This window comes from Podarcis melisellensis, assembly GCF_964234715.1.
Source record: "Podarcis melisellensis genome assembly, chromosome: 1".
Classification (NCBI taxonomy): Eukaryota; Metazoa; Chordata; class Lepidosauria; order Squamata; family Lacertidae; genus Podarcis; species Podarcis melisellensis.
In genome coordinates this window covers 109,161,382-109,185,060 of record NC_138528.1, presented here as the reverse complement: position 1 = coordinate 109,185,060, position 23,679 = coordinate 109,161,382, and the positions used below count along the sequence as shown (strand labels likewise).

General features: G+C 41.0%; 1 protein-coding gene across 2 annotated transcripts in view; it reads right to left on the bottom strand.

The window, feature by feature from the left end:
- The window catches only part of CERS6 (ceramide synthase 6), a 77,896-nt gene that overhangs the window by 18,694 nt on the left and 35,523 nt on the right, over positions 1–23,679 (bottom strand). For both annotated transcript variants that reach the window (XM_081923603.1, XM_081923604.1), the window contains exons 4-5: positions 16,217–16,274; positions 350–400 (exon numbers count right to left, since the gene is read on the bottom strand). In XM_081923603.1, coding sequence (XP_081779729.1) covers positions 350–400; positions 16,217–16,274 — 109 coding nt within the window. The remainder of the gene's footprint in view (positions 1–349; positions 401–16,216; positions 16,275–23,679) is intronic.

Below are 23,679 nucleotides of genomic sequence, written 5' to 3'. Positions count from 1 at the left end.
GCTTTATCCTAAAGCCTTGTTAATTAGTGGTGCTGGTGAAGTTCTTCAGAACCAGGCTCAGAAACAGGGACTGGAAAAATCTGCCTCCAAGGAAGAGGAAATGATGATGACGACAAGTCCTGAATGCCTTTCTAGAAGTTGTAGCTTCTCCCACCTGTCTTTGCCCCCCAGCATTCCTCCTTATCTTCCCTCCTCATTGGCAGCATGTAAGAAGTAGCAGCAATGAGTGGAGAAGAAAAAGAAGAGTGTTTTCCTTCTCCTCCACTTCTCCTTCCCTTCCATCCATCCGCCATCCAGATTAACAGCATCATGGTTTATTTTATACTCATTTCCATGCAATACCCATTACCTGATATGGGTATCCAGTCCAGCACAGCCGAGTGTTCCACACCCAGGGACTCTTTAAAAAAAAAGGGGGGGGGGAGAAGAGAAGCAAACAAGTTTAAATGTTGGGAGATGTTACAGAAATGCAGCTAGAGTTGGTGGTAGCTTTACATTTCCCTCCACAAAGAATTTAGACGTGCGTTTTGAACAGCCTCACAATTACTTCCATTGCATTTACAGAAATGAAGTTATTCATATTATTTTGAAACCGATCATTCATGAAAGCTCTCTACAATTAGTAGCATCCTGAAAACAATAATCTGATTCTAATCAAGCTACGGATAAGATACATATTGTCCCATTTTTGCTTCCTAAATGACAATCACATTAGCAAAGAAAAACAAGGGGTGTGCTGCTATTGCTTGAGAATATTTTGACACATACTTAACCAAAATTGCAACGATCATTTTAAAATGATTTGTTTTGAGAATGGAAGCACAAATTAAAATGTCAGTAACTGGGAACTCTTCCACAGAAAGTCAAAAATGGCTAGCTAGGTAGACATTTGAAAAGCCAGTAACTGTTTGGGCTCACTGACTAGTACCTTGGAAATCAAACGGAATCCATTCCAGAAGCCCGTTCGACTTCCAAAATGTTCAAAAACCAAAGCGCGGATTCTGATTGGCTGCAAGAAGCTCCTGCAGTCAATTGGAAGCCGCGAAAGCCCCGACGGACGTTCAGCTTCCCCTGACAAGATCTTGGTTGGATAGATTATAGTCATCTACAAAGAAGCCATTTTATTCTCTCAAACTTTCTCTTATGCCAATGTCTGCCAAGAATCCTGGTGCATGTCTATCCCCTCTTGATTACAGATTTGTGTGTTTTTTAAAAGCAACCCTCCTAAACATTCTCCTGCATTTGAAAGTATGGTGAAGAATTTTTCAACGTACCAGTAATGGGGAAAGTGTGTACATTACCCAGCTGCCAAGGAACATTTTGCATCCATTGTCTTGTCTCATTATCTTTAGGAAGAGGGGTTAATTAAGCTCAAGCGTCTAGAAGCCCCAGAACATTAATAGCTACATATATAGCTCAAAGTAATGCTTTTATCTAGTGTGTGCCAAATAAAGGTCAGGTTTAATTTTGTGTGTGTGTGTGTGTGTGTGTGTGTGTGTGGCAAAACTGCTTAAAATTCTACCCCTCATTTTGCATTCAACACCTTTTGCAGAAAGGCAACAAAGCTCTGGGGTTGCTCCAGCTACGGCATTACTCTCTATTTTTCGGCGCTGTTATTTTTACCAAGGTTATTTGTATGTTTGATAAGGCAGAATACATAAACCATGTGCATAAAAGGGTTGATCCAACCTCTTGGTCTCTTGACATTTTCAAAATGAAAATAATTTTATTCAAGTGGAGCTGCTAAAAATTAGCATGAAAAGCCCACACCACATCCAAATCAATTTCAGCTTTCTTTTCAGCTTCCCTAAGTGGTGTCTGGACACTGGAATGACAGGATAACAATTATTTATATGAAGAAATAGTGTTAAATGTCTGACACTTCGTTCCAATTTACTGGACCCATTCAGGTGCAGGAGCTGTAAGGCATGCAAAGACTTGCCTTTTGATGTTAGTGGCAGCTCTGCATGGGCATTCCATTCCATTATATTTTTTTCACCAGTACTCTTCTAGCAGGTGTATACATTCTAGAAAGAAGAAATTCTAAAACATCAAACACAAGGTGGTTCAAATGTACTACTTTAGACTGCATGTTTGAAAATAGGGGTGTAACCAGTTCTTGACAAATTCCTGAAGTTTTGAAACCCAACCAGAACACCAGTTTGCTAGAGGATCAGAGGCTTCACATTTCTACCATCCAAATGAAACCCCAAATCAAAATATGTTAGAAAGTTTCCCTTATGCTAATCAGAGGATTATATATGCATTCCACTGGCACATTTAAACAAGTATTCTTGATTACAAGAACTTCAAGTGGTTTCCTTCCTTCATCCCATTCCAATTGCCAGACACCTGCATCTCGTTGACATATGTCAAATTGCTGTGGGGGCACACAAGGAAGTACACGTGGTCCCCATAATGCAGCAGTCCAAAGCTTACCCAATTTAGGAGCTTGTAATCTGTATATATTTTGGATTAAGGTTTTAAATGCACTCCTTACTTACCGTATTTTTCGCTCTATAAGATGCACTTTTCCCCTCCTAAAAAGTAAGAGGAAATGTGTGTGCGTCTTATGGAGCAAATGCAGGCTGCGCAGCTATCCCAGAGGCCAGAACAGCAAGAGGGATCGCTGTGCAGCCTGCATTCGCTCCATAAACTAGGTGGGTCTTATGGTCTGGTGCGTCTTATTGAGCAAAAAATACTAACTTTTCCCAACACGGTTCTATAGCTGTCTTCCCAGAAATGTGCATCTGACTAATTTTGACAAGGAAATACTTTCCATCCCATTTATTCAGGAGGAACTGTTCCTATGTCCTAGAGCAGGCATGGCCAAACTTGGCCCTCCAGATGTTTTGGGACTACAACTCCCATCATCCCTAGCTAACAGGACCAGTGGTGGGAACTGTAGTCCCAAAACAGCTGGAAGGCCAAGTTTGGCCATGCCTGTCCTAGAGCATACAACTGAAGCAGGATTTTGAAAATCCCTATTGACATTTCCCTTCCTTTTGGCAAGGCTCACTCGGCTTCACTCTGCCATGTTCCAGCAGTATCCGGTGTCACTACAGTATTGCACAGAGGCAAGTGAAAGGAAGGCACACTGAAGCATTCAGCAAAGGCAAAGGATGTGATGTTTTGGAAAGGGTCTCTACCCAAACTCTGCTTCAAGCTGCATTGAGAGTTGCACTATAGCACTGCTAGGGCTGGATCTCTGGGCCCCCAAATCCCACCAAAGGACCACCCAGAGAGTGGCAGATGAAGGGAGCAGCAGCAAACAGACCCCACATCAGGCACATTTAAGACAGACGGGACAAAAACGGAGGGAAAATGTGTGATAAATCAGGACTGTGCCTCAGAAAGGGGAGAGTTAATGGGTAACAGACACATCACGTGACATTCCTATTACCCATACTGCTCAAACCCAATGCTTGCAAAAACATTCTTTTCATATTAGTCTGTCTCTCACTCTGTGCAAAGGATTGAAATATTAATAACTTTGAGGCTCAAGTCCCCCATGTCAGCAGCCTAGACATTCTGCTGCAACCAAAAACTAGGACAATCTATCAACATGAATGTGCAAGAATAGACAGTCTGGTAACACAGCCAAATATAGCAAAATATGAAATCATGCTCTGCTTCGGTAAGCTGAAAAGGAATGTGTTCTACAACACCCGTTTGACTATTATATGCCATTTGCAAGTCCCAATCCTTATGTGGAATACTGGCAGAAATTATCTGATAAGACATTCTGAATCATGAAATTACACACAAATTTACGCAAACTTAATTTATGCTAGAATGAAGGAGCTGGTTATGGGAAGTAAACAATTGCTCAACAGCTAGGGAATGAGATGTCAGGGAAGGGGAGATGGACTGCATGAAACAAGAAGCAACAAGTACAAGATGGGAAAGAACTGGTTTGCCAGTGACAGCTAACATAGATTGCACCAATGTCTTCTTCACTAACAATGCAATACAGAATTCAGCTGGAATTGTAAGGTTAACTTGAGTCAATATGAATACCATCACCGACAGGCAGGTGTTTTGAGATCACAACGCAGTGTATGATTATATAAAAGCAATCCCAAGTTGACAAATCACTCAGTGAAAAGTTAACAGTAGCTATCTAGTAAGTCATTTTCCTTGCCAGTTATATGCAAGAGGAACATACAATTCCATTAAAACAAACCTTAAATGAGTGTTTCACCTCCTCTCGCTCTCCCTGATCATTCTCTTTTCACAATCAAGTTGTGCATTTTATTTTGCTACAATCTACTCTATTGATTTTTTTTTCTTCTTTTCTTTTTACTGACTTTATGTTTCCTTTCCCAGGGTATAATTCAGTGCTTCTGACCCATGTGTATCATGTTTTGCTATCTTAAAACAGAATGTGGTTAATTTATTTTGAAAAACCTGTATCTTGGAAGAGATCTAATTAGGATTTTATTATTTTTAATAGATGTATTAAATTAATATCCCATCATTCTTCCCAAGGAAGTCCAGGATGGCAGTTTTACAGTACCTGAAGCCCTAATGTTCAGACAAATGCCAACACCTTTGAAGTTTCCAGGAGCTCAGGGTAATGGAATCCACAAGAACTCTCAGGTATCAATGACTTACTGGACAAAATGGGTGAATTTAGAGGTGGTGCTCTTTCCTTGCGATCAGGATCTATATAATCTTCCAGGTAATAGCTCCTCTCAGAATGCACTATTTTGTTTGGAACTGGGAAGAGCACATAAATCAGCTCAAAATGTTTAGGATACCAGTTTCCAAATAAATAGTGGCAGTACCTGTGGCTCCCTCGCTTCTTTTATAACTATTTTAGCTTCCCTCCTCTAAAGTCCTCCACTTTAATAGTTGCTTGTAATTTTCAGTCATTCTTATATTACAGCACAAGCACATAACCTACAAGGTTATCTTTCATCAGTTTGTGGGTATTTACCTCCTTACAGATTTTCAATATAAGCCCTGAATTAAGCGGTTCACGATTTTTGCAATTAAAATAAACCAAATTATAGATTTTGACCGAAGAGCAAAACCTGTGTGTGTACTTCATCTGCTTAACTGACAACCGCAGCCTCAGCATCCATTGACCTCAGTGGGGTATATGGGTCCTAGTTGTGCATAGGATGCAGCCTTAGGTTCCAATGCCTCTAAGTGCTCTGCTGGCAGAAGTCCCACTCAGCACAAAGGCTTTATCACTATATAGGAATGCCTTTTCCAAAGCTCTGAATGAACAGACATTTGCTAGAATTTTAGGAACATGCAGTGTGGGTCTGCTTCGATCTACTTTTGCAAGGTGATTTCTCTGGGACTGAGGCCAATGGTTGCTCTTTGTTTGTTTTAAACACAATAATATGACATGCAAGTAAAACTTGACTACTTACCAGCAGGCACAGAAATAAGTTGCTCCAAAGCTGGTTTCAACCACCTTTTGGAAATGCATTTGTAATAATTTTTAAAAGACTCCAAGGGTTTTCTGCTGGTTCCCTCACTGCGAGAATCAAAGTTACACTGAACCAGGCAGAAGGCCTTCTGGGTATAGGCGCCCTCCTTGTGGAATGCCCTCCCTTCACATGTCAAGCAGATAAAGAACTACATTACTTTAGAAGACATCTGAAGGCAGTCCTGTATTGGGAAGTTTTTCATGTTTGGTATTTTAATATGTTTTATATAAGCTGCCCAGAGTAGCTGGGGAAACCCAGCCAGATGGACCAGGTATAAATAATAAAATTATTATTATTAGCCACAGAAGAGTTTAAAAGGGGGACAGGTATGGAATAGATATCTTAATCACAGCCTCTCTTCTCTAAACACAAGTTTAGTGTTCACCCCTCTTCTACCCCAACCTTGGCATTTAGATAAAATCCTGCCCCCCTTTGCTCACATTTGCCCACAGTTCCATATTCTAGACATTCTGCTGTTATAATTTAAATACTACTAGAAAAGTAAGGTCAGTGTGCTAAAAGAAAAATAACGAAATCAGGGAGAAGCACTTCTCAACATTTGAGCTTCATTTGAACTTGACTTTTCCAAAGCAAATTTTTTAGATGCTACCAGTAATAAATCAGAAATACATGCAGTCTCTACACCACCACCACATTTCTGCATGTGAGAGGCCACATAGCCCCGCAAGGGAAGTGAGTATTTATAGTTTTGTAATTATGAAGGGAAACCGTTAGAAATCCATGTCATGTACTTCAAAAGAATTCAACAGTTATATGACAGCTCAAGAAAAACAGCCAAAACCTGGGAAAACAACAGTATCTTCCATACACTTTACAACATCCTGGAACACCGATACAGGGCCATAATGTTCCAAACCGGCTCTCTCTCTCTATTGAGTCTGTGTTTAAAGACTAGTAAAAGTTTGGATTCTGAGCCTTTCCAATAAGGCTGAATAGCCATGTAAGTATTCACCACAGTGTAGATGGTCAGGCTTCACTGTATCCCTTTACATAATTTTTGAACTGGAGGGAGGGAGGGAGGATTCAACAAGACTTCTTGGCAAGTCATTTTCAAGCTTTATTTTTTCCTCCAGAGGAAGCAGAAACAATGACAGCTGTTCAAGTTAGTACAACTTTTGTACATGAGCAACTTCTGCCTTGGGGGGGGGGATATATTCCTTGGCCCCATAGCAGTTTTTAAGTACCACATGCCTTTGGACCAGAAATATCTGGGTCTCTGTTTTGTTTTAAATCAAACATTTGCCACATGCCGAATGCCACCCTTGTGCCATCACATTTTTCTTCAGGAGGTTTGTGTGTTGGACAGCTCCCTAATTAGCCGAAACCCTGCTCTGATGTTAACTTTTGCCATCCTTTTCTTCAGAGCAAGATTATAATTGGAAACTGGGGAACTGGCTAAAAACTACACACAAATGGGGTGATTTTGAGTTGAGAACCAGTGGATAAAAAACTTCATACACTACTTGCCTGCTTACTTTTCCATTCCAACTCCCGCCCCATAAACTTTTCCTTCTCACATGGTTTTGAATATCTGGCAGCGTAAACACACATTTTGAACTTTATACTGGGGAAGTAGCAAACAATACGTGTGTGGGGATTTGGCGGGGGAAATCCCATGTTGCTGTCCAGACATGTCTCTACCCAGAGGAGTGGTTATATTATACACCATTTTTTGGCCTAAATGTCCCTGTCCCTGCAAACAATGAACAGCATATTAATACAACAAAAATATATTATGAAATACAATAAATCAATCAAAATATAAAACAGCAAATTATAATACTATAGGGGGACAAGACTGCAAATGAAAGGATTAAATTACCAATTGTGTATAATGACACTTGTAGAAACGACAAACCTGAACAGATGATGAGATACATTTTCTTTCTTTCTTTCTTTTAATGTATACAAACACTTGCTTTTTCTTAAGGGAAAGAGGGGCCACTGGGGTTTAGTCACACATATTTGCATGTAGTGCACAGTAGGGGGTACTTGTTAAAAAGAAACGAAGCATGGTTCATTATCTGAGAGAAAAACAATTATCAAAAAGCTCTGTATCAACAAAAAGCTCTCGTTTATTAGAAACAGTTCAAAAGAGAACAGTTTAGTTATCTTACTATGCATCCTCTGTTTGTAACGTTATAATGTAAGACTTGTATATTATTTAAAAAATACAGGGGTCTTCATGGTGTGTGTTCCATGTTAATTTATTATTTGGCATTTTTCTAGATGCCGGAAAATTAAGCGCTGGTGCTAAAATGGGAGGGAGGGGTGGTTGCTAGGAGAATGCTACTGATCTATTTACCAGCTATGTTTTGTAAGCAGCAGCTATATAGTGCTTATAAAAATTATCTTCACCGTGGTTCATTTCGACATGTGAGCTGCTTTGGGCACAACTGTGCCAGAAAGCAGCATAAGCATTTTATTTTGAAATTTCTTATCAATGCTTCCTATCCAAAAGAACTGCACAGCAGCAAACAAAACAGGAATCAGACACAATACTATAGGAGCTCAAAGCGACGTACAGTCACATCTTCTGCGATTTAGCTTGCACAATTTCAACCACCCGTGGTTGAAGGCAGGCTGGTTGAAATTGCACAAGTTGAACCTCAGCAAGAAGGAGAATTGAAAACCTATTTTCATGCCAGGCCTTGCTTGGGGTTGTCCGGTGTGGAAAGAGCTTTTAAGCTCTCCGCTTTGCGGGGTGGGGTGGGGACACCAACAGTGCATCAGCTTTGGGATGCTCTCATGAGATCTCTCAGGCCAAACCAAGTTCCCATGAGATCTGGCCAGGAGGTGAAAGGAGGTCTGGCTGCATCACAGTTTCAACAGCAAGCGGCCACACCCCCCGGCTATCCCGATTAGGGGGTGTGACGCAGCCGGGAGTCCCTGTGACACAGGAAGCATCCTTCCACCCACAGCCAGGTCACTAGGAGGTCCTGGATTACCCCCTGGGGAAGGGGAGTGGACCTTTTCAGCTCTCCACCTTCCTTGCTAAGTAAAGCCCACTTGCTGCATGTGCTATGGGAGTAGTGCAGATTCTCTCTCTCCTTCCTTCATCCGCCAGGTGAAGAGCTACATCTCTTTTTCCTGGCTTTTGACACCTGAGATGTACATTTTAAGACCTGCCTTATTACTGTAGTTTAAAGTTGTTTCAAACTGTTGTTTTAAAATATTGTGTAGTATAGCATTTTAATATTAATGTTGTTTTAGCCCACCCTGGAACCTTAGGGTGAAGGGCAGGTAATAATTACAATATAGTCAAAATGACACCATCCACATATACAAGGCCTGGGGGGAACCCCAGGATTTCCAGAAGAACAAATATATATATATATAATATATATATATACACACCCTAAGCTGCCTACCGCTGAGCAGGCTTAGTTGGCATGGAATGCTGCCTGTGAAGGAAAATGGGAAACTCAGGGGATGGAGGAAGAACAAAATGGAAAATCCTGAAAAGGGAATGGCTGACTGAACGCTGAACAGGAACACTAAATTCTCAAGCATAGTGTTGCAGAGCCCACTTGTCTGCTGTTTTCCGAGAGGTTTCTGTGTCCTGATGAAATCCTTAACTGTGTTTCGGGCTACAGTGGTTTCTTGCTATCTTTCTTCTGACTTTCCATTTCTGCTGCAAATTTATCCTCTAAGTGTACCTGGATCCATTTGGACGTATCTAACATTTCATAGAACTGCTTAAAGAGGCTACTATCCATAGCAATCCCTACTAAAATGGGAGAGTTCTTATTTTCTAAAATTTGTTGGCTGCTAACACATTTCTGCAATTTGCCAACATGCATGCATGACTCTACTGGTTATACTTTGCAACGCTATACAGGAGCACCACAGATTGAACAGAAGTATTCTGCCAGATTCTGTGTAGAATATTAAATAAGAAGAAACACAGCCTCATTTCAAGACAGAATTTGCTCTCCACTTCTAAATATACTTAGATGCTATTAACCTCCAATTTTTCTCTGTGACATCTTGGCAATGACAGCCCAATGTAATGTAATTACTTTATAAGATTATCTTTTGTTTCTCAAAGAAATAAATTACACCAAGGCACTTCAGCAAAGTTAAGGACTTTAACAATCTCTTCCCTTAAACACCATTTCCTTGTCATCTTTGCATAATTGGGTAATACTAGCCTCTTAAAACACAGCTTGTTGATGTCTGCAAAATCATCATCATACAATACAAGAGGGAGTGATGAACACTGGGATCACCACGGATTCCAATCAATGAAAGGAGGGTGTCCTGGACTGAGCTGCTTCCCCCATTTCTATCTAAAGCAGGACCAAGTATAATTTATCCCTTCCATTGATAGAAGTTTCCAATGTTTCCAGGCCATACTGAGGAAACTTGACAACTGGAAAAAAGAAAGTAAAAATCTGGCGGGGTGTGGCCTGAGGAATCGTAGCAGGAGACAAGAATGCAGAAGCCCAAAGGAAAGTCAGAGATAAAATACTTTACAACAGACTAGAATAACATTGGGGGGGGGGGGAATCTTACTAAAATCTTTAGCAAAACTGGTCTCAAACCATAATCTCCTTGATAGTAACCTCCCTCTCCTGATGCTCACAAAGCAAGCAGGTAATGAGATCCTTCTTCCGCTGAATCAAATGAATATTCACTACTCATTGCAACATCCCTTTGTCATGCAAAAGAAAAAGGCATCAGAGATTGTGCTACTCTGACATTCCTCTCTGCAAAGCTATCTGGTCTGTTGAATGTTTAAAAAGCATGTTTATAGACACCCAAGCCCTAAACTCAAGTTAATCCCCAACACAGAAAAGTGAATTACTAGGCAGAAGCGTTTTGTCCATCACGATAAATTTTGAAGTACTTCTCTGTGTCACAACCAAGCAAGTGGTGGTGTAATTATGTGCAGGGATGGTATAATGTCGGAGAAGACATGCTTGGATTAGACCTCTTTTTCCAAGCAGTGTGTGGCAAACCAAACAGAATGCAACATTGGCAAAAGCAAATGGCAAGCATAAAACCTGAATGTGTGCATGGATTTGGGAGTCACAGATCTTATTTCCAACTCTTCATAATATGGCCAAACATTTATTCAGCTATCACTATCCTCCCTCTGATAAAGTACTGATATATTTGGATAAAAACTTTAAAGAGCAATAAGCTGGTGCATCTATCAGAAAAATCCAACATGAGATAGACTTCTTCAGCCTTTGAAGCATGAGTCTACAGACCTCCCCATAAGTGTTCAGGAACAAAAGCTAGCCTTTATGGGAGAAGGCAGTTATTTTCCAAAGGTTTACAATAATTGGAAATCTCTCCTTGCTCAGAATCTAGAATTGACAAGATTAAGGGCCACTTCAGACTTTCACTAGAAGCAGCAAATGGAAGCCAGAGCATCTCATTCTCACCTCCAGATTATAGCTGAAGGGAGGAGATATTCACATCCCAGGGATATATATATATATTCTGCCCTGCATCAGTTGAACATGTACATCCCCAAGGGGCAGGGATGGAGAACTTGTGGCCCTCCAGATGTTGATCAACTCCAGCTCCCATCAACCCCAATTATCCAGTGGTGATTGACGACAAGAGTTTGCTCCAAGAACATTTGGAGGGCCACAGGTTCTCCACCCCACCATAGCAAATGTAGCCCTTTTTTTGGATCTGGCTCATATTGGTGGAAGAAGGAAGCATGGCTCACACTCCCTCTTGCAGCTTCTCATAAACATCTAATGTGGTCCACAGAATCTCAAATTCTGACTTCAGTCATAGGATCATAGAATTGGGTTGGAAGGGATCCTGAGGACCATGTAGTCTAACCCCTTGCAATACAAGAATATGCAGCTGTCCCATACGGGGATCAAACCTGCAACCTTGGCTTTTGTTCTCATTTTTTTCTTCATCCCACCCTAGTGCCCCCCCCCAACAAAAAACACTCTTTCAAAGAAAAATGCACATTTTCTGAATTTGATGCTGCAGAATCCTAAATACAGCAGAAGCAATTAACAAAACAGTTCCCCTGCTGCATTCAAAGGCTTACTTATGGACTGATTGTACCACCGGCACAATAGATATTCTTTGCAAGAGTGTGGAGTTCATTATGTTGTATTGATTTTCATGAGTTTCTAAAATGTATTTACAACAATCAGTGAAACCCTCCAAGTGATCAACTGAATGAGGTGAATAACTCGGCGGGATACACGTCACTATTAAAAGAGCCAAGATAAAAAGCATCCATTAAGCACAGAATGGTAACAAGTCTTCCTGCTAATTTCTCAAAATGGCCTCTTTGGGCACCATGGTAACGTGCCTGGAAACTAAAAAGAGGAAAAAAGGGTTTCTAAGAATTTATCCTGTGTCAAGGACACCATTGCCAAGAGATTCTAAAATGCAGCACTTGTATTCTTTGCCTCAAAGTACAAATGTACAAATGCTGAAGCTAATTTTGGACATTAAATTACTTTTAAAAAATGCATATATGTATGCAAAAAAGTTTGATGGCACCACTGTAAAATGAATAGATGAAGGCAGGTTTGAAGCTGAAAGATGTCTCAATTCCACTAAATTACAAGGGGTGAGCCCATGCAACAGCGGAGAAGCGACGGTTTCACCCATCTAGGGATAACAGGAGATGAGTCCCAACTTCATGTGTTCCCTCTGTTACCTTATGTAGCTAATGAGTCATACAAAAATCCTATCTTGCTGGGCAGGGACCCTCCAAGGTATCTGTTAGCCCATGCAATCTTCAAAGATGCCGCAAAATACCTTTTCTAGTTATCTGCTGAACATATCATGTACCTATCATACTAATTTGACTACACCCAAATTCAAAATTACAGGAAGGACCTTTGTATTATTTATAATGAAGCTTAATCCAGATAAGGCTAAGGCACACTTAGTACGTGGTTCCCTAAATAGGAGTGGGAGGTTCTACTTGTTCCCTCTGAAGAAATAGCCTGGGGATACTTCTGGATCTGCTACTGTTTCTGGAGGCACAGTGGTATGGAATGCCTTCCACCGGCTTCAACTGATGGCCCAGCTGTGGCTGTACCTAGATGGGGTAGTCTAACTTCTTGTCCATGTTTTGGAAAGCTCCAGGTTAGATAAATAAAATACGTTATACTGAACTGTTATACGTGGGAGGTAGTTTAGAAACTGCAGCTAATACACAATGTGGGAGCCAGACTACTGACTAGAACCAGACAATCCTAGTGTATACCACCAATCCTGGCCCAGCTGCCTTCGCTACTGATTGGTCTCTGGGTTCAATTCAGATTTCAGCCCTGACAACTCACTTCCTTTTTTATTGTCTTATCGCTGTCCTGACTCTTAAAAATTTTGCTTCTGTCCTTTTTTTCTTTCCTTCTAATATCTCATCTAATGTGTTAAAATTAATTTTAGATGTAATTTTGGTGTAAGAGATGAAGCTTTTATATTTTTTGCTTTTCTTTGTGGTACAAGAGGTAAAAATACAGTTTAGATTTCATTAGTATCTTTAGGCACCAGGCAAAAACATTCCTCTTCTCTCCCTTGCCTTTGGCTAATTAAACAATCTATGTAGTCTTTTAAACTGGGGGGGGGGTATTGTTTTTGTTTGTTACTATGTGATGTAGTTTTGTGTCTTTACATTGTAAAATGCCCTGTGATGCTCAGATGAAGGGCAGTATAGAGATTTTATTAATTAATAAGGAAAGGCTTGAGTAGAAAAGGGTTTGTTTTCTTACGAAATGAACAATTACAAACAGGTTGATCTTTGCCTGACTTTTTGATTTTTCAGTCTGATCCCTGCAGAACTATGTTGTCTGAAAGATTCAACAGATGCATAAAGTATCAAGCTTGATTTCTGAAACTTTCCTAAAACCAGGTGCTCACAGCACCAATCCATGCACTGGACTCCTTCAGATGACTGTGCTTAGTTTCACAGAATCCCACCATGTACCGTATTTTTCGCCCTATAGGACGCACCATCCCATAAGGCGCACCTAGTTTTTTGGGGGGGAAATAAAGGGGAAAAAATTATTTCCCTCCCAGGCGCGGGGCTGGGGCGGGGGAGGCCCGAGCTTCCCCCGACCCCAGCCCCCAAACAGGTAGCTCTCTGCAAGCCGTGGGAGCCCAGCGCTGGCTCCCGCTGCTTGCGGAGAGGTCCGCAAAGCCTGGAGGTGCTGAGCTCAGCGCGCGCAGGCTTCGGCATGCAGGCAACTCTCCGCAAGCAGTGGGAGCGCTCCCGCTGCTTGCGGAGAGGTCCGCAAAGCCTGGAGAGTGAGAGGGGTCGGTGCGCACCGACCCCTCTCGTTCTCCAGGCTTCAGCGAAAGCCTGCATTCGCCCCATAGGACGCACACACATTTCCCCTTCATTTTTGGAGGGGAGGGGAAAAAGTGCGTCCTATAGGGCGAAAAATACGGTAGTTGATCTTACGAAACTGTTTCTTGCAATATCTGAATTAATTAACAGAACTGAAAAACTCTAGGGATTCTTTTCTATCTTGTCAACTTCAGCTAGCCATCCTTGCCTGACCTCTCCCTGCCCCCACCCCACACCTTGCCTTCTCTTCAATTCCTGTCTTGTGTTCACCTCTGATCTACAGCACTATTAAGCTACCTGAACACAGAAATTCCTTGCTCCTTAGAGCTGGCAGAGTAGCCCACTTCCAGAATCGACTCACGATAGTGATGCACATTATAATTTCAGACTGAGAAAGATCTCCACCTAAAAGCCTTGTTCAAAGAGAGAGAGATGCCGGATTAGCTCACATGTTAATTAAGATGCAAGATTCAGATCTGTATGCCTTAATGTGGTTTGATATGATTTCATACCACACTGATAACAGTCTGGTACTACAACTGATACAATGTTCAAAGGCCTATTGCAAGCAACAAAATAGGTGGATGCTGTGCCGCTCCGGGCACTCTTGGATGACCTGAGATCAACTCAGTTGCGTCAATATGACTTGCCAGCATAATTAGAGAAATTATCCATCTAGGTTATCCACTATAACTGCCAAATGGAGTATTTGAGAGCAGCATCAGAAAAACAGTGGGCTGGAGAGGACATGGTGAACACAGATAAGATCCACAGTGTTTTCATCTGGCACTTCATTCCTTCATGATTTGGCCCATATAGGTCTTGGTATGCAGTTGGGCTGCTGTAGCTGCCAGTCAAACTGCTTCAGGGTCAGGCGGGCAGCACGAAAGCAAAGCAAAGGACATAGTACTGACACCACAAACCTTTCCTTCTGCTTCACCTGTGTTGTGCTCACTTAGGCAACTCTAGCTCACACTTAAATAATCAGAAGTGGGTAAATGCCTCTCTCTCTCTCTCTCTCTCTCTCTCTATATATATATATATTCTAAATAAGGAGTAGCAGGTTAACGCTGGCTCTCCAGGAAGGTTCTTTGTTCAGCGGGGCTTACTCTTGGTTAAATCCTTAGCTGCGAAGCCACTGATTTCAGTTTAAAAAAACTTAAGTGCCATTAACAGATCAACCCTTACCAGAACAGAATGAGAATGCTGCCAGGAAAGTAAACAACAAAACCTTTTGCGTTTAGCACTATGTGCTTTGGGCAAATGTACAAGTATGCAAAGCTTAGTGTCACAATTAATTCGGTCAAACAATGATCCAGCAGATTGCACAGGGCAGGCGATCTTGCCAAATGCTACTCGGAATCAACATCTGTTCACAAAATCTCAGATAGCTTGGGATACTGACAAGGGATCCAGAGTGGTAACATAACAGCATAATCATGTTTGTGTATCATGCTCCTTGTTTAATTCCACAGCTGTGAAATATGGGCAAGTTACAGTCAGTACGTTCAGTGTGGGGGAAAATTAATCTTAATATCTTCAGCCTGCTATATATGTCAAGCTGGAAATCTAGAAACAATAAAGCTTATAGAAAAACATCTGCAGCACTTAAGTAGAAATTCTGAAAGCTAAACTGTTCATGTTTTGTTTACGTCCTCTGAACAAGACAAAATCTACTCTTTAAATAAATGCCATCCTTTCCCAGATTGCTTTCAATCCTGAAAATAATGGTTCCTGAATTTTATACACACACACAGTGCCATATAAGCTACCAAAGGAGCAACTTGATGCCTGATTACAGGCAAAGGGCGAACAAGAGCTGGTTCTCCCATTCATTTTGAATATACAGGGATCCATAGTGGCATATAAAAGAGCACATTTAACATAGAATGACCAGTGAAGGCAAGTTTAAAGTATGCCAGACTGAGCAATATATTGTAAGCTTTTCATACTTCCCAAATAAAGTAGTGTGATGAATGCTCAGAAACAAGCCAATCAACCCAAACCCCACACTTGTTTTCTAAGGTTTAGAAATATTTTTTTATTATTTTTTTGACGGCCAGTTGTGGCTTAGCTATTAAATCTATGCAAATGTGATTGTCACATGTGACAAACTCTAAGTTGGGAACCTGTCTCCAGCTCATGAGATGCTTCATTTGAGCATCCTGGTGCTAATAAAGTCTCCCACCCACGTTCTCTGGACAACCCCCCCCCCCCAATGGAGCGAAGCACATAAAGAGAAGCTTTTCATCCACATTATAAATAAGAGTGAGCAGCAGCTTACACACATATCACAATTCTCTCCACTATTGTCTGCAATGTATTTCTAAATCACCTTATCCTGTGTCATGATATGAAGAGGCTGTGGTTCACCTCCTAGAAGATCCTTTCTCAGACACACATAATAAGAAGCACAATGGGACATTAACACTAATTTCATTATTCAAATGGGCCTTACCTTTTTCAAGAGTCTGGCTCCATAGGTGAATATATAAAGGTAAAATGTAAATCTCCACCTGCAAATAAAGTAAAATATATTTATCTTGTTAACCTTGCTTAGGTTGCCCTGAGAACCTGCTTATAGGAGAGCATATAAATGCCCCCTAAAAATTGTATTTTATGTGTCACACATCTATAAATCAATATTTGGGCCAGAACTGGAATCTGATCAAACGTTTAATTCACCCATCACAGCCAAACAATTAAATATATACTGTATCTGAGAGCCAGATGAAGCCAAGCAAATTAAACTGAGGTTGGTCCCCCCCCCCAGCTAAATGCAAACTGATCAAATTAATGCCCATGGTAGTTAAGTTTGGCTCAGTAAAAGTGTACATTGCTGAAACAACAGTTGCATACATGGGTCGTATACATACAGTGCATACAAAAGAATCATGGTTTCCATTTATGTTAAAGTGTGACTACCTCAATAGCCATGTTAGAAACCTAGATATATAACTTAGGCTCCTTAATGGCTCCTTAAGCCAGGGTTATAGTCGGCAAAACGGAATGTCTAGTTGCCATTTTTGGACCAGACGGCTTGAAAGTCACATTATTCAATACGACTTTTTGATTCCTGAAATTCAATCTGATTGTGCAGATAAAAAATAATGGGATAGAATTCTACTGGATGTGTTGCTAGTATGTGAAAACAGTCAAGATTCAAGGGTCCCCAGGCCTGCACCTCCAGATGGTGGAGATGTCAGGCGCCATTCTGGTGCTCAGGCATCTTCACTTGACCGCAAGTGACTGACAGCCAGGTGCAAAATATGCCTACTGCCTGGCGAATTTCAAACTCTGCTCTGAAACACAAATGCACTAGGAAAATGAAGAGTTACCAAACAATGGATTCTAAATATCTCAGTAAAGCTTACTGTTTCAGGGGGACAAGTAACCTCTAATAATGGACTGTAAAGTACCCTAGAAGCATTTATATCAGTGGGAGACCAGTTTTGTCAAAAAGTGTAAACATTTCAGAGTCAAAAGATGTGAACTGCACAGACAACAGACTGTAGATGAGCACAGACAACCATTGAATGGATTACTGCATGGAATCATAGGAAGCTACTGTATACTGAGTCATAATGTTGGTTCATCTAGCTCAGTATGTAAGGTTACCCTAGAAAATGGTCTGGAAGTTGCAGCTGCTGTTGATCTCCCTAGCTTTCTTGCTGCCCAATGAGTATGTGTCAACATCAATTTCGTTGCTATTTGCTACAGTTGCATATAAACTACTTGGATCCCCACAGTTGAAGAGCTGGTAACCATATGATTGTTCAAAGGCATTCTCTGCTTAAGGAAAAGTATGATGGGCAGATTAGAGCTTGTCATTACAATTTAGGATGCAAACAAAAAAATTAGTTCAGTGTTTCATCAGTATCTGCACTGACAGTGTCCAACTGTTCTTTTCTGTTCATGAATTCTAATTGGAATTCTGGAAGGCATCTGTTAGCCAGGAGACACACTTAGATTATATGGCATTATTTGATTGTCACAATTAGCTTTATTTCTTAAACCACCCTCAAGTTTGTATAGGTAGCTTCATATCTGGTTTCAGTTTTTCAGTCTTAAGCTTGTGGAGGGTGGTAATGTTCAGTGTTGCTTCCGCCCTTCCAGAAAATAAATTCACCAAGTGGTGAATGCTTCTTCACTAGTCAGAAAGGGCTCATTTCCTGAGGCTAAGGAGCTTGGGCTCCGCAACCACCTGGATGGCAGACAGGTGAGTTCACACCTGTTCACATGGCTCACACCAGCTACAGACTTAAGCAGAGTTTGCCAAAGAACAGTGAAGTCTTCTAAAATAAGCCCATATTAATACTGATTATCACTAATATCACCGATAATGTCAATGTAACAAGATCTGTGACGGTAAAACAATGGAGGGGTAATATTAAAGAAGCTCTTCTCCTTCAATTATGAATTTAAAGCACGCAGGCTAAGATCCACTGTATCACCTAAAATGCTATAAACTGCCTGTACTTGTTTCTATTTTTGCCCTCTCTGCATGACTCAGGACAGGATTCAAAATGTTCTGAAACCAACAATGTGAAAAAGCTTTAAAATTACATATTGCAAATTGCGAAGAACAAAAAGAAGTCAGCCGGCTTATCTCCAAACAGCTTTAGAGACCAGAATTGCAAGCACAAATGACATTTTAAATTACAAGTTGTAACTTCTGCAGTTACTTCACAATTTCCATAGTTGACCAGAAAGGGAAGCAAACAAAACAGCCAAATCTGATAAAGATTTTGTAATTGTCATAGGGTTACATATACCCATGTGGTTATTTCAGGGGATTATGGGTGGGATCACTGGCACTGGCGTCTCATACAAAATCCACATCAAAGCAAAGAACTCTCAGCCCATGGAATTCTCAGGATCACAGCAGACTGGACCCACTGATGAAGTCTGCTGTGCGGAAGACAATGTATAAAATGCAAAAAAAAAGGAGACAAAGGGTTGCTAAATACTTGGGGTAGTATGCCGGAGCAACACAACCTGAACAATCATGCCTTCATTATGACACCATCTACTCTAGGAACAACAAACAGGCAAACCGCCCCCCCTCCCCCCCTCTCTCTACAGCTAGTTCTTCAAACGCTGGGAGTCTTCTTTTCTTGCCAATTATTTTTATTGACATTCCATATTTTTTAACAATTTGTCACCAAGTTAATACAAATTCAATACAAATTTAAAAGTGGATTTCCCACCCACCCCAGATGTTCCCACTATTTTCCTTCCTCCTTTGCCGCTCCCAATAAAATAACTTTTCCAGCTATAATTCAAAATACATTCATCCCTTCGCCTCTACACATCACCTGTTCAATGGCTTTTATACATTGTTATAACCTGTCCTCAAAACAGTTGAGTAGAGTAAATCCTCTTCTATCTATCTGTAATAGTCGTTCATCAATTTTCAAACATTTCCTTCTGATTCCTCCTGAGTAACACTTTGCCTGAGAAAAACAGATCTTGTTTCCTCCCAGACAGCATAGAAACATTCCTCCTTAACATGGCCTTGAACATTGCTGTCTGACATGTGGCCCCAGTAATAAACAACTCAGCCTCACTGGTGCAGCGTGCAGAGGGTGAAAATGAAACCCCTAGAATTTTTTGGTATAAATGTATAATATACATTCCTCCCCCCCCCCAACACTGCCAATCTCCCAGCGTCACCCACCCTTCACATTTCGCCAAATTTAATCTTCAGTTTTACATACAACCAGCTCATTAATAAATAAACACAATCCACGTCTCTTCTTTTCTGTCTGAAAGTCTCAGAAGCCGTCAAGTTGGTATACACTGTGGTCCATCCTGTCCCTTTCACCGTTCTTCTTTCCAACTTTAGGTTTCAAGTGGGTGGGCTGATGTAATCTCAACAAAATCCATATCTCTTTTCCATCCTCCTCCCTAAACTAATTAATCTTCCTGCAAGTCCATCCTGCTGACCCTCAGTTCCATTACATCCAACTCCACAGCTTATTCTCTTCTGAGTGCTTAACAGTCAATCCAGTTGTTACCAATCTTTTCTTCTTTACTATTTTTATTTCATAATACGAAGTTCCAAGGGGTGGTCAAAATCCCTCAAAATTGTTACTCTCCATCTTCTTTCAGGTAAAGCCCTTAGTTATATATATTTTAAAAATCCATTGCAAAGAGGTATCTTTAAAGTCCACTCTTCCCAAAAACTTTGCATTCCATTGCTTTAGGGGAGGGTAGATAACACAGATCTCGAAAAAGCCATGACTTAAAGTATTGCCTCTCCTCCTTCCAAGATTCAAGAAAAGCATAAGTCAGCGCTTTTCATTCTTCCCAATGTTTTCTCCTCCACCATAAATCAAGATCTTTTTTGGGGGAGTGCCTCTTCACTTGCCAATTATGTCCGAATTCAAGGGTATTCCACAGCTTGCCATGGTAGCTTGCTGGGGCTGTCCTTGGACAGAGCCAATGAGCCCAGCGCCCTCACCTTTTCATCTGGGAGACGGGGATTTCCATCCCTGCTCACACACACACACACAAAAGACATTAACAGACGACTGTGGGATGTGCCGTTTTGATACCCTCAAAAGGTTAGGGGAGACATGCCCCTTACCCCTCATTAATCTCCACCTGGGACCCCTCCCGGGCGCTGGAGCACCCAAGAGGGCGATTTGCCGGGTTCACTGCAAAACAGGAAGTCCAAACGCCAGGAGTCTTGCTTCCCATACAACCTCTTAAGCAAATACTGAATATGCAAATCTTGAATAGGAAACAAGTACCGTAATATCAGGCACAAATGATATGTTCTGCAGGAAAGCTGTAAGGGGAACGTCTGGTGTCTGTTTTTACTTTAATGCAACACTGGGGAGGGAACAAATTTCATCAGATCCTGCATGCAAAGGTGGGTGAACACCACATTTATGGGAGGGATTCTTAAACTCTTTCTTCCCATGCAATCTAAATCCTCCCACTCTCAAAGATGCTGTGAGCTGAAGGGCAGGAGGATTAATTTTTGCATGATTGCTTAAGCATTAAAATCAGCAAGAAGGTGAAATGTCCAGGGCTTTTATCCAATGCAAAAATGGTTTTACTTTTCAAAATAATATTGGCCTCTTTGATTAGAACTCTTGCTAATTGAGGTTCTCATCAATCACTGAAGTTAACTCTCTGTAAGTGGGTAATTTCATAAGAAGGGTTTTTTAAAAAAAGTATCCAGGGCTTTTTTTAAAAAACCTTAAAAAATATATTTTGGATATACTTTTTATCAAAACTTTTCAATATACAATGCATTAAAAACCAAACTACTCTAAATAAAAAGGAAGAGGAAGAAAGGAAGAAAGGAGAAAAAATATAGAGAGAGCCATCTATCAGAGGTAGATCTTAATCATTATCCCACACAGGAGCTTCCCTTTCTTCTCCCAGCCTCCCACCCTGGGAGATCCCTTCCCTGCCTCGCAGACAGACTCAAGTTAATTGCGGGCTTGTAAACTTTCAATAATACACGCTACTGATGTTAGGTAACCTGAGCTAGGCATTAAAACTGCTGAAACTTGAACAAGACAAATTTCACAACATGGCAGGTGTAGGGATCAACTACTCAAAATTGCTCATATTGCCCTTTTGAAGCATGCAAGGGAAAGATACTTGTGGTTTGATCATTCATGTTATAGAAGCTTTTGGGATGTGGCTGTGTAAGCACAGTTATGGTAAGCTATTTTCCTAAACAGCTGGAACAAATGAAACCTGGTATGGTTGGGAAGAAATGCGGCCATAAAGATGTCCATTTTACTGAAACCTTTCTTCCTTAGCATAGCCTCTAACATTTCTCTAATGGAAACAGGGACATCCATACCCTCCAACATTTATCTGATGAAAACAGGAATGCCCTAAGGAAAACAGGACATTCCAGCATCAAATCAGAAACTGGGACAGCTTCTGTAAATCCAGGACTCTGTAAATCCCTGGAAAATAGGGACACTTGGAGGGTCTGTTATAGCCTCACTTTGCCTTGATCACTTACAAGTGGTTTATTTAATGGCAGGAAGAATTGGACAAATTCATCACAATGGGTAAGAAGAGCAGGATTTGCAACAGCACTCTTTATAGGCCACGAGTCAGGGGGAGATCTAGGAATGCCAAATTTGAAATTGCACTACGAGGCTCTTTAGCTAAAACATTTAATTCAAACTATAATGATATACCATGGGTACAAATCAAAACACTGCCCCCAGCTTCCGCTGTTCAGGCACTGCCATTATCATACCTTTGCTGGCCAGCCATTCATAAGGTGAACAACCATTTCTCAAAATGAACCTACTGATATGGAAGAGAAGAAGCACTATCGATAATTCCCATTTTGGACCATCCAAAATTCTGCTCAACAGTAAGTATAAGCATTTTGAACGCTGCAGTATCAAAGGGATTTGCAATATCGAAGATTTCATCCACAGGGGGCAGCCTGGGACTGCATAGCATATAAAGGGGTAAACTGAAGGATGCAAACCTAAATTGTTTCAAATAACACAGGCAATGATGTGCATTAGCTGAAAAGAGGAGGGGATCTGTTCCCTAATGGTTTACAAACGCTACTGTGCTACTACTTCACTCCCAACACAAGGATTTCACTTATGCTATTTGCATGAATTTAACAGAGCAGACCATGGGTACATCGGAGGGTATTAGGAAAGTGTGGGGAAACAATCTTAGGAACAGGAGGGTCAAACCCTCCTCTATATACCATTTCTGTGAGAGTACAGAAAGCTATCCTAAAATTAATATTGTGTTGACACTGGACTCCTGTAAACTCTCATATCTAGCCAAGAATGTTCCTCCTCTCTTTTGGCAAATATGTGGCGAAAGAAGATCGCTGTGGTAGAGCGCTCCTCTAGCTCAAATGTTTCAGAAGGAGGTATTCTCAGAGATAAATAGCTCTACCGATCAGCCATTCCACTTAGATATTAGCTATTTTCAAACAAAGATTTGCTTGCATTGTTATTGGCTGCAGCTCATTTACATAGTAGAAAGGAGAAACGACTCCCACAAAATGTGGACAGTACGATCAAATCTGGAACGTTGCCTTGTCCAAACATCTGACCCAAAACAGGAGAGTTGGCCAAGATAGGGCAAAATGAGATCCGTTTGATGCAATATGATTCTCATTTATCAGCTATGTTAATACTCATGGAGACACTCCTTGTCCTCCAGAAGCCCACACAACTATGTGGTGTTGTCACAAACAAAGATTGCCATGAAGACTGTAGGACTCAAATAATTTATTGCTGTGTTTACACTCAGCAGACCTACATTGTTTGTTGATGGTTGTGTTGCATTCGAGACTTTATGTACTACTATGAAAATCAGTAAAACTTTATATATATATATAAAAGAACAGGGAGATGCACCACTGCAAAAGGAAGGCTCTTGTTAAAGTATGCAAAGTAGCAGGTAACGTATGCAAAGCAAAATCTTTCTATTGAATTACCGTATTTTTTGCTCTATAAGACTCACTTTTCCCCTCCTAAAAAGTATGGGGAAATGTGTGTGCGTCTTATGGAGCGAATGCAGGCTGCGCAGCTATCCCAGAAGCCAGAAGAGCAAGAGGGATTGCTGCTTTCACTGCGTAGCGATCCCTCTTGCTGTTCTGGCTTCTGAGATTCATAATATTTTTTTTCTTGTTTTCCTCCTCCAAAAACTAGAAGAGTCTTGTGGTCTGGTGCATCTTATAGAGCGAAAAATACGGTATGTGGCTGGAGACTTGACTGGCTTCCGGTTTTCTTCTTGGCTGAGGATTTTAACAGTACCTTTAATATTTTATAGTAACAGCATCACTTGAGACCAGTGTTATCCTAAGCCAACATACTCACCATGCATCTCTGAGATCATCAGAGGAAAATTTAGTGAGGCCAAAAACCCAAGGGTTGGGGAGGAGGGAGAAGAGATACA